At 41.4% G+C, this 11,744-nt stretch overlaps 1 protein-coding gene across 1 annotated transcript; it reads left to right on the top strand.

Annotated features, from left to right (window-relative positions):
• Positions 1 to 5,838: 5,838 nt before the first annotated feature.
• On the top strand, positions 5,839 to 10,770 carry LOC133997535 (protein phosphatase 1 regulatory subunit 29-like). The gene is made up of 4 exons (XM_062437159.1): positions 5,839 to 6,042; positions 7,162 to 7,311; positions 7,907 to 8,901; positions 9,198 to 10,770. Exons 1-4 carry the CDS (start codon positions 5,839 to 5,841, stop codon positions 10,768 to 10,770), a joined length of 2,922 nt encoding a protein of 973 aa, XP_062293143.1.
• The last annotated feature ends 974 nt before the right edge of the window (positions 10,771 to 11,744 follow it).

The raw sequence follows: 11,744 nt of genomic DNA, 5'->3' as shown, positions 1-11,744 counted from the left end.
TTGGTGCCATGTGCCTTTGTACTTCCCGCTGACTGTACCGTCTCTGTTTCCTGCTGTCCATCTGTCTGTCTTCTTGTCTTTCTCACTCAGTGGAAAGGTTCATGACCTCATCTCCAGGGTGGCTGTGCTACTCTTGTATGTCTTTTTTATTCTCTTCTCCTCAGGTCTGCTGCTCAGACTTTGAGGAATGAATTTCAGGCAACATACTTGCACTGACTTATTTCCCCTTAAGCTTAACTTAACATCAACCATACCTGCACCTCTTATTCTAAGCCCAACTCTTAACCATAAATGTAAAACCAAGTATTAAAAATTAAAAAATATAAGATAAGGCTAAAATATAAGTTTAAACTTTTAGGAACCATATTTTTCTTCCCAGATGTTTTTAACAGGTTTATGTCGCAGCAATACTGGTGTAGACACATTGTCTCTGCTACTGTCTATCTCACACTTACAGCAGTACTTTAACACTAGCCTATTTAATCACTGTTGTAACTTTCACTTCATCCTAAACTCCCTCAGGAAACTTAATGAAGTCATTTCTGTTTTGTTCTTCTGTGCTGTCAGTCAGGTCTACACTAGTCCTGGAAGTGAACATGTTAAACTATATATCTCTCACAAAGGTTTGCACATCATAGAATACATATAGTGAAAGTCTGTCTTGTTATTCTGGATTTTACTCATCAATGCTTTGCTAATAGCTGATTGATCTCCTTCACAGTTATTTGGATGAAAATGGAGAATCCAGTCATTTAAATATTTAACGCAATCGATGTGCGATTCTTTACTTATTTGGACAGTTATTGTGGCTCATAAACTACAGTATATGACTTGTGTCTTGAAAATTGCTGCTTTGAATCACACGAAATGCAAAAACACAATACATAGGAGACAATGAGACCCATTCTACGATGAATTAGTAAATCGTTGCTGTCCTGGTAATTTCCCTGAAAGTTAATCTTTAATCTTAAAACAAATCACTAAATGCAGGTGACCTCATTGCTCCATTCATGGATTTTTTTTTATTTAAAGAAATTAAAATATTGCAGTTAAACCCACTTTTATTTAAAGACTTCACATGATTTTTTTCTGGAGCTTTCAACCACACAGTACTCAACATTAAATTGAGTTTTCTCAGTTGCCATTCAACTATAGATATCTTAATGCTACTCATTTTAAAGTATGTGGACCTTCAGGTAACTTCGAGTGTTCATCAAGTGTTACAAATATATTTTTTAAAGGTGGTTAAACGACTGTACTTCTACTTCAGTACAATTAAGTTGGGTGGCAAACTGTATCATCAGTTTGGTGAATTCATGGAACTTTAGACTGCACACTTTTATATGTTTTAACCCTCCTGTTGTCCTCGAGTCAAGGAAGGAAGGGAGGAAGAAGGAAGGAATGGAGGAAGAAAGGGACAAAGAAGGAAGGAAAGGAGGAAGGAAGGGAGAAATAAGGAAGGAAAGGAGGGAGGAAGGAAGGAAGGAAGGAAGGAAGGGAGGAAGAAGGAAGGAACGAAAGGAGTGAGGAAGGGAGGAAGAAGGAAGGAAAGGAGGGAGGGAGGAATGAGGGAAGGAAGGAAGGAAAGGAGGGAGGACGGTAGGGAGGAAAGAAGGAAGGAGGGAGGGAAGGAAGGAAGGAAAGAGGGAGGGAGGGAGGGAGGGAGGGAAGGAACGGAGGAAGGTAGGAAGGAAGGAGGGAGGGAGGAAAGAAGGACAGAAGGAAGGGAGGAAGGAATGGAAGGAAGTCCTCCCGGGTCAAATTGACCCGAGAGGATGACACGAAGGTTAAGCTACTTTATTGTTATTGAAGAAGGAAGAAACTTTAACACTTAACTGACATAATGTTTTTACCCTGACTGACTTACTAACACTAATCAAACATGTATTATTCTCTGTAATATGGTAAGTTTTACAAATGAATGACATCATCATTTCACTGTTATAAAACATGGGAGATGTTACAGTCTTAAAAAGTTATTGATTATTACTTTCAACATCTCCCAGAGCTCTTTGAAAGCAACAAGAGGCCCTCCTCCATTCCCTGTCTTACTTTGGGAACTTTCCATTCGCTTCTGTGACCTGACATCATTAGTGTTGTTTGTCAGATGCAAAATTTTAATTAAAGCCTAGCTATCAGGGACAATAATTAAACACAAAGAGAGCCTCGTTTGGAGAAGAAAGGGAGGGGGGGGAAATAAGGCTGTCTCTTCCTCTGGCTTCTTGTCAAAATAAAACCAACGGCAAGAATGTGATAAAAGCAGCGAGGAGGGGATGTGATAGCACACAAAAGGTGTCAGGTTGTGTTTTGGCGATGAAGCATATTCATTTGTGTTCCTAGATGAAAGGCAGCAAGAGATAAGCAGGATTAAACAATGCAAGCAGGGGTAAAGAGAGGCACAGAAAAGTGGAGAAAGGAGTAGACGGACAGATAAAAAGAAATAGAGATTCAGGCAGAGATTGAGCGAGAGACAGGAGACAGACCCACATGATAAAATAGACTGGAGTAGTGTGGTCCGGATCATTACAGTGTTATAAATAAAAAATATTGTGCTGATCCTAGCAGTTGTGACTGGAGTCGACAGTGAACAACTAGCTTTCAACTGAGACTTGACTGACTTGTCTTTTATGTTTGTAGATCATAGTAAATACGTGCAGAGAATCCTGTATTTGCTGAACCAGCAAAATGACTTGTGTGTATTTGTATTTGAATAAAAGTGGAAATCGGCGTAAAAATCCTATTTTTGTTTTTATTAACCCTTACATATTGTTCATATTCTGACCCATCTTAAGTTTTCCTTTATAATTAATGCCTATACCAAATTTTGAACCAAAAATTTAGGTTTTCTTTACATTTGAAGCTATTATAGTGAAAATACATTCATAATCCCACTATATTATGTATAGTATGCCATGCTGTGCTGTCTCGTTGCTATAGTAACAATGACAAATAAATTACCTTGAACTTTGAATTTATGTTATCTAAAATTAGAAAATAATTATTTATGTTAATTTATTCAAAGTGACAATATTTGAATATTAAGCTTCATGATAACCTTTAATATCCTCTATGTTTTCTCAACATGTTTTTTTTATGTGTTTCTTTTGTTTTCTTTATCTGATATTGTTTTTCCATTTTGTTGTGCTGCTGTAAATGTTTCTCGACACCATTGTAAATGAGGACTCCTCCTCAAAGGTCTTTCGAAGTAAATTAAAGGTTAATAATTTTAAAAATATTTCCATTTTTTTGTCATTGTAGGCCACTATAGGAAAAGTCATAAAGAATGTATTTTCATGTGGATTTCAAATGTCAAAATGGGTCGAATTTAACTCAAAAAGTATGTAAGGGTTAAACTTCTAATTTTAGGCTAATAAAGAGTTGTACTATGTTTTCTTCAATAAACTATTGTAGTGGAGGAACGTTGTCACACTGGATATCAAACTTCATTTTCCAAGATCACAGACAACTGTACTGACTGTGATGTTACCTCGCTAAGCTACCAGTCCCAACCTGCTCGCTGTTTTTTCTTCCTAAAAAAGAAAATGTTCAAAATATTTGTACATAATACACATTTGTAAAAACTAACTATTAATGCTTTTCTGAATACTGTGTTCAGATTTGGCTCCACCCCTAGTAAATACCATGTCAAGTTAGCAGTCATTTCATATCAGATGTGCTGTAAATATGTTTTTTGGTCTCTAAAATCTTGTCAAATTGCATAAGTGTGGCAAAAACTATATTGGTACATTCCCTCTAACACTCCCTCTAATGGAAACAAGAATAGTATCAGCTATTGTATCTCTACATTATCATGACACTATAGACTTGGAGTTGTCTTCAAAGAGTGAAAAGAGAAGGAATACTATAACAGGATGAAAGAATAAGGACATTGACGTTTCTGTGTCATTATGATCAATGGCCAAATTGCTGTTTGATAAATAATTCACTTTGCTTGCTTGTTTTCATCATTACGTGCAATGAGCCAACGCTCACATTCACATATGTGCTCTACTTAGAGGCAAATAAATCTGTGGAATCAATCAACTTCAATGGTTAATGAATGACTTAAGTAATTATTCATGTGCTCAAAGGGTTACTTGAGCATTTGTTCCAGTTGATCCAGCTGTTTTTCCACTATGCTTTTTTTGGCGGTTGTTTTATTTCACACACGTAAGGATGTCAATGGTGCTGGGTCAAAGGCAAATTGATGGTCTGTGGTAAAGGAATTGAATTGTCGATATCAATATCATGGAACAATTTGAAGAGAGGACTGAGAGCTGCTCAGGGTGTGGCATGACAGAAATGAGAAGTGACTGGGAGGCTAACTGAGGTGCAAGGCAGGACCGAGGACAAGAAGGAAAGAGGAGGAGGATGACGGCCTATTAGGGACGGGCTAGTATAACATACAGACATTCAAAATTGGCTTTCATTACGCCTGAGTAGCTTGTGTTGTACCATGTCGTTGTTTCATTTCTTGTAGCAAGTTATTCCTATCATCTAGTTGAGACATTGCCTAAAAAGTACAAGAAGAAGAGAGAGAGAGAGAGAGAGAGAGAGAGAGAGAGAGAGAGAGAGAGAGAGAGAGAGAGAGAGAGGGAGAGAAAGTACTTAAAAGAGTCGATTACTCAGTTGTTCTCACTATCTATTCCCTGTCATTCATGTTGTGGCTAGATAACTTTTCTCAGGGAGGGAATCAAAACTTTGGAAACAAATTAAAAGAGTCGGAACTGTGGTGATGAGATACATAATATTTTACGCTGGATTAGTGCCTAATCCACGGTTAATCCCCCGAGAAAGGTAAATAGCTAAATGTCAGCTAGTATCCTGTTAAAACATGCAAATTACAACAGCCCTCCTCTGTTTTCCACTTAGCCCATCTCCCTGTTCCTCCCCCCTTTATAACTGCAGCTATTAAATTTTTATTGTTTCATTATGTACCACAAAGTTGAAATAATAGAGCTGCATCTGCACACTGGCAAACCTTGTAAACAATGACAAACAACACAAAGGAAAGTGGCATTGCTTTCACAGTCTTGAACATTTCCATTTTTATTGGTGCATCATATGCTAATGTCTGAACAGAAGAGCTGCAATTTATTCTCATCCGGGGCCGTTATTTTCATGAACATGAATAATTACGGAGCATAAAAAGCCTAGTTTCATTTGAAAAGTCAAAATATATTTCTCTGGGCTTTATTAAGACTCAATGAAATAATCATGCCAGTTAATGGATTTATTACTGTGGTGCATTACCTTGAAGGGATTGGGTACCATGGGTATTAGATTCATATACCTTTTTTTTTTTTTTTTTTTTTTTTTTTAACACAGTGCTTTTAGAAATGAGACCTAAACGCAATTACTTCAAAATCATCTGGGGGATATGTGAACTGTATTACAATTTTCTGCCTACTCTTAATCATTTTGTCATTATCACTATTAATGTTAATATTCCCCTCCCCCCCCCCTCCCTTTCTCTCTTTCTCTCTGTGCTATATAGGCCTTCTGTCATTCTCGGAGAGATTACTTACTCATCTGTCCTGTCAAGACGTACGGTTGTCAGTGGCCATGAGTAGCTGCTGTGGTGACAGTCTCCAAAACCCTTTGACGTGGAACACCTAAAATGGGGACAGGACTTGGTGCCATGCTGCAAGCTCAACTCTAATCACCTTGAAGACGCCCTTCTGTTCACTTTTTTTTACTCTAAATTAGATTTGGCCTCCTCACCCCTGACCTGCAGCCCTTCCTGATTTGAAACTGCTTCCGCTGCGCTCCTCCCTTCAACTTTTTTTCTTTTCCTCCTTTCTACCGAGGCAACCTCAAACACTCCTAATCCAAATCATGGCTAGCAGACTCGGTTTCTCCTCTTTGTCTCCCACCCTATTTCTCTCCCTCATGTTCCCTGCATTGTTGCTCCTACACCTGCCTGGCACGGTGAAAGGGGACTGTTGGCTGATAGAGGGGGATAAAGGCTACGTTTGGCTGGCTATCTGCAGTCAGAACCAGCCTCCATATGAGACCATTCCCCAGCACATCAACAGCACGGTCAGTATGAATCTATCTATCAATAGGCCTTTTACATCAGCGCAGCCACCTCTATTAAACCTTATGCCTTCATGCACTCTGATCTATGAAGGTGTCAGTCTAAGAGCACATGCTATTAACTGTGATGGTTACTTTTGGAAAGGTGCAACTCAATGTAATCTTCTGTTCACTCTTTATCATGCATGTTGTTTACTGTGTGATGATCATTTGTTGGTTGTTGTAATAATTGACGATGATGGTAATATAATAACACTTGTGTTGTTTTAGACAGAAAATTGCATATGCATAATAAATTGTAGCTGCAAAGCTATATTCACATGCCCAATAATGGTGACAAAAGCAGTATAATTGTTATGGCTGTGGTTGTGGGCAGTGATGATAGTATTAAAGCTAATAAATCATTGCTAATTCTGTTAAATTAGTTGGGTAAAAAGACAATTAATCCAACAACGGTTGGGATTTATTTAGTTTTTTGTTTGTTTTTTTTCAAATCTTTGGCTGCCTAACTATGACTGCTTGTCACAGCCAACTGTATATATAATATAGTGCAGCATTTTTAGCAAAGAACAGAGTATCAGGGTCACAATTGGTCTTCCAAATAAGTCAGTGTAAGATAATCATACGAAAAGAAACTGTAAAAGAAATGTTTGATCCACCTTCTGCACATCTTTAATCTCCTCTGCCAATCAGCTAATGTGTTGTGCTCATGACAATGATTTATGTAGTGGCTTCTTGTTGTCTACATTTTTAAATATAAGTGCCAAGAATTTCATGTAGTGCAATCTGTAATTTGCTGCATTAATGATTAAAGCACAAAATCTTGAAAATAATTTATGACAGCACCCAAAGGTAATGTTAACATGTGACTACATTCATATCATCAACATTTACTTCAGCTACATATCTTTAGATGGGTGCTTGCATTGCTTGCAAACAGGTTCTCATTAACTAAACACAATTTTTCATCAGATGTATCAGTGGGGAAATCACTCATTAGACAGCATATTTGTATGTTTGAATGTTTAATAGGTCTAGGGGCAAGATTTTAGGTCCTCTTCTATAACTGCAAGAAGGTGCAACACATCACCTGAAAGTCATCTTTACTCTTGTCTCTCGTAGGTCCATGACCTGAGGCTGAATGAGAACAAACTTAAGGCTGTGCTCTTCACCTCCATGTACCGCTTCACAAACCTTACTGACCTCAATCTAACCAAGAACGAGATCAGCTACATCGAGGATGGGGCCTTTGCTGGACAGGCCAACCTACAGGTTTGCAGCCTTGTAACATAACTCTGTTTTTATTTCGTTGTTCATGTCTGATTTAATTTTTTTTTTATTTCATTATATGTTTAAAGAACAAAGCTAAAAAGGGTAAGGGATTCAGCAAAAGGTCCTTAAGACATCAGAGGAGTCCATACCACTTCATAATCTGTCTCTGTCACCATATTTACACATTGGTTGGCTTAATTGTTATCTGGCTGTTTCAGGTTGTTTGTAACAAGCTGCTGTAAATATCCTACATTCATACAAAGTTTAAATGATTTGTTTTGGCTTCATAATGCGAATCCCATTTAGGAGACCATTGTGAATAACTTTGGTCACAGTAATGTAATCTGATCTGGATAAGGGCACTCCCCAAATAATTTACTCTGTGTATTGTTGTATTAAGAGTTTGGACTTATTTCCAAAATCATCCAGCCAAAAACGTCAGTTCTCATATCCTGTTGATGATAGTTGAAAACTTTCCAAGCTGGCACAGTTTGTGAGGATATCTTAAAAATATCCACTAAATGATTAACAATTAGTTTTGTTGTGTTATTTTATCTCAAACATTTCAAAAGGTTACGTTCTGTTTCTTTCTCAGGTTCTTCAGTTGGGCTACAACAAGCTGACCAACCTGACTGAGGGCATGTTGAGAGGTCTGGGTCGAATGCAGTGCCTCTTCCTGCAACACAACCTCATCGAGATCATCGCCACCAATACCTTCTGGGAGTGCCCCAGCCTGAGCAGCCTGGACTTATCCTCCAACAAGTTGGCCCGTGTTGACCCATCTACCTTCACTGTCCTCAACAGACTGTTAGTGTGTGAACTAGCAGGAAACCCATTCCACTGTGGCTGTGAGCTGTATAGCTTTCTCACCTGGCTGGAGGCATTTAACAACGTCACCCACACCTATGACCGCCTCCAGTGCGAAACCCCTCGTGAACTGACTGGTTACCCTCTCCTGAGTCCGGTGCCTGGACATGGAAGAAATGCCCGTGCAATACTTTCATCCGGGTGTCAGGATGGCGTGATAGTTACAGGGATGTCCTACACAGGACCAGATGCAGATGGTTCAGGGACAGGTTTAGAGACCTCAGACCAAGGTCTGTACCACCAGCCACCCGTATCGTCCACCACTGATCCTACCTATAGCCATCAGATTTCTATGACGCTTCAAACAGTCTCTCTCTACACAGCTTCTCTAATGGTGCAGATCCCACGACCATACAGTAAGATGTACATCCTCTCCCAGTACAACTACACTTTTGTTGCAGATATCATGCCCCTTAAGAACAAGAAGGAAATAATCAATTTGGATAAGCTGAAACCACACACCAACTTCACCTTCTGTGTGGCTTCTGTAAGCAAATCTCAGCGCTACAACCACACTTGTCTGTCCTTTACTACAAGAGCTATTGGAACAGAGAACACCCGAGCCAATCCGTCTACAACTACCCACTACATCATGACCATCCTAGGATGTCTGTTTGGTATGGTCATTGTGCTTGGAATTGTCTATTACTGTCTCAGACGACGACGCATCGCGGAAGAGAAGGAGAAAGCTATAAGTGTGAAGAAAACTATTTTGGAGATGAGGTACGAGAAGCTATAGGCCATGCTATTTTTCACAATATATTTGAGCTTCAATTAAATTAAGGATTATGTCAATCACTGAGAGGCAAATTGAATTGTTAAATTAACTTAAAATATAATGTAAAGTTTGTAGTTTAAACTCAATTTAGCAATTATGCTTTTTGCAGTTTTAGGATACTATGCAGGATGTTATGACTAGATCAGATAATGAAACTACTTGTCATCAGATAATAATAAAAAAATGATAATAAATGTTACATATGTTTGTTTGTTTGTTTGTCGAATCTTTTATCCTTCAGGTATGGCCCAGAGGCAGCTGCGGCAGTGGCAAATGACCCAGGAGCCATGCAGCGTCTCCAGGAGCAGGCCCACCACCAGCACCACCATGCAGGAGCAGCAGGCAAACTGCCCCCATCTGCCTCCTCTAGTACAGGCATGCTCCACAGCTCAGCCAACACCAGTTCTTCCCGCCTCTCCACCTTGCCACAGGTGGAAAAAATGGCCTCTGCCTTCTCTGAGGCAATGGGCGGCAAAAGCAACTACATGGATGTGAGGACTGCAGGATTGGTAGGGGAAGGTAGGGAGGGAGGGGTAGCAGTTGGGGGATCAGGGGTAGGAGGAGAAGTAGTTGTGGATATGCGAGGTGGGGCTGAAAATGGGACCGAGGCTGGGGAGGATTCGGATGATGATGGCCGTGGCTCAGCATCAGAGATCTCCACCATAGCCAAGGAGGTGGACAAGGTGAACCAGATCATCAACAACTGCATTGATGCCCTAAAGCTGGATGCCTCTGCTAATGTTGTGACCACGGCTGACAATGCCAACTCTGTGTCCTCCTCCCAGCCTCCAGCCTGCATCACGTCCCTTCCCCGCAACCTCCTGCCCCTCTCTCCAGGCCACCCTGGAGATCAGATCATGGCCTCCTCTCCAAAGGTGCATCCTAAGTCTCACCCTCAGCCTCAACCCCAATCGCATCCTCAGCCACATCCTCAGCCTCATCCTCAGTTACATCAGCAGCCTCATCCACCCTCTATGGCCCCGGTGCCCCTGGTCATGCCCCTGTCTGAGCGGCCGGGTATCAGTGGTGGGGGGTTCCTCTCTCCTCCTTACCGTGACCCACCCCCAGCCAATGCAGTACGGCCCCTTCAGAGGCAGTTGAGCGCTGACACTGCTGTGAAGAGCCGTTGTGGTGCCAATGCTGGGGGATCTGTAAAGAGCACCAGGTTGTTCAGTGTGGATGTCCCTGAGCAGCGCAGTGATCCTCCCAAGTACCCAACAGAAAAAGGCAGCCCTGTCGGCTGTGGTGGAAGTGGAGGAAGTAGTGGAGTAGGTGGCTGCAATGGAAATGGAATGGGAAACATAAATGGTGGTGGGGTTAGCATAAATGGAGGTGGGATGCGGTGTAATAATGGAGGAGGAGGTGGAGGTGGCATGGTTGGCCCTGGACAGCAGCAGCAGCAGCAGCAACACCACTTGGAGGTTCAGCCGGACTTCCACAGCTCTGAGCATCGCCACTCCTTTCCTGCACTCTACTACGAGGGTGGTAACGACTCACCCTCACCAGCCCAAAAGGCCTCATTCCTCAAGCCTCTGGGGCGCAACAAGAGAGATGCCACAGCCGCCTACTCCCAGCTCTCACCTTCTCGTCACCACAACTACAACTCTGGCTACTCCTCCAGTCCAGAGTATTCTTCTGAGAGCACACTGCGGATCTGGGAGCGATTCCGGCCTTATAAGAAAAGCCCCCGAGAAGAAGCATCCTATATAGCAGCAGGCCATGCCCTGCGTAAGAAGGTGCAGTTTGCCAAGGACGAGGACCTTCATGATATTTTGGACTACTGGAAGGGGGTTTCTGCCCAGCAGAAGCTGTGAGCTGAAGATGCAGAGTTAAATACCGTGAGGGGAATTGTGAGGTTGGACGCCAACAGCAGACTAAAAAGGGGATAGATATCAATGTAGCAAGACAGATAATGTGTGTCCTCTGAAGTGTCCAGGGACATGGGTCATTCTGCTGGATCCAGAGTTAAAGAGGTATAGTCTCTGGGTGTTTCCTTTTTGAATTGATTCTATTGTAATCCACTGACGTTTTAAGAGATTGTTTAAGAATTTGATTGATTTCACCACAATACAGAGCGATAATCTACAAAAATTAAGTTGTTCACCAGACTGCCTCATACTGGGCATTTTGGTCCTTGCAGGCTTCCATAGACTGGCTGAATCCCCACTAATGAGCAAAGGAAAGGTGGTGACAAGCAAGTGTCTTCTACCTCATTATTTGCACAGTGTAGCTCAGCTATCTCACCACAAGCAGCCCCATTCATGACTTAAACCCCATCCCTCTTTTCTCTAATCCCATCAAACCACCATTCACAAAACAAACATTCCAAGGCACCGCCAGCACCTGCTCTCCTATAGAAGCATCATTTAGGGAGATAATGAGGGAGCAGGATGAGGAATTAAGGGCGTTTGTTTTAGAATAGCCTGAAACTCAGTCTTTGGGGGAGGACATTAAGTGATTCTTATCGGGCTAATTGTTCTTCCTGGCAATTAGACAGTGTAAGAGTAGGTCGGAGAGGCTTTGTGTTGAGCATGCTTATCGATTTGAAACACCTAACTACATGTTCAATGGTGTGTGGGCATGTATATACATGTATATATGGTTTGTGCATGCTGGTTTAAGTGATTGTGTGTGGGTGGGAGAGAAGAGTTGGGGTTGAGTCGTCCATTATTCTCAGTATCCTCCACAGTAGTGGATAGCTTAGTGGAGATGCTTTGCATATGCTGTAGATAACAGCCCAGTTGGGGAGTTGAGTGTGTGTGTGTTTTATTTGGCCCAGCCTGCCTAT

The sequence above is a fragment of the Scomber scombrus genome, chromosome 2 (genome assembly GCF_963691925.1).
Source record: "Scomber scombrus chromosome 2, fScoSco1.1, whole genome shotgun sequence".
NCBI classification, from domain to species: domain Eukaryota; kingdom Metazoa; phylum Chordata; class Actinopteri; order Scombriformes; family Scombridae; genus Scomber; species Scomber scombrus.
The sequence above is the reverse complement of the archived record's forward strand: the minus strand, read 5'-3'. Positions and strand labels throughout refer to the sequence as shown.

What these genes read in the sequence shown, in the direction of transcription:
- LOC133997535 (XM_062437159.1), top strand. Translation starts at nt 5,839, where the DNA reads ATGGCTAGCAGACTCGGTTTCTCCTCTTTGTCTCCCACCCTATTTCTC. An exon ending in CCCAGCACATCAACAGCACG is followed by an intron (nt 6,043 to 7,161) that starts GTCAGTATGAAT and finishes TGTCTCTCGTAG; the next exon opens with GTCCATGACCTGAGGCTGAA. An exon ending in AAAACTATTTTGGAGATGAG is followed by an intron (nt 8,902 to 9,197) that starts GTACGAGAAGCT and finishes TTTATCCTTCAG; the next exon opens with GTATGGCCCAGAGGCAGCTG.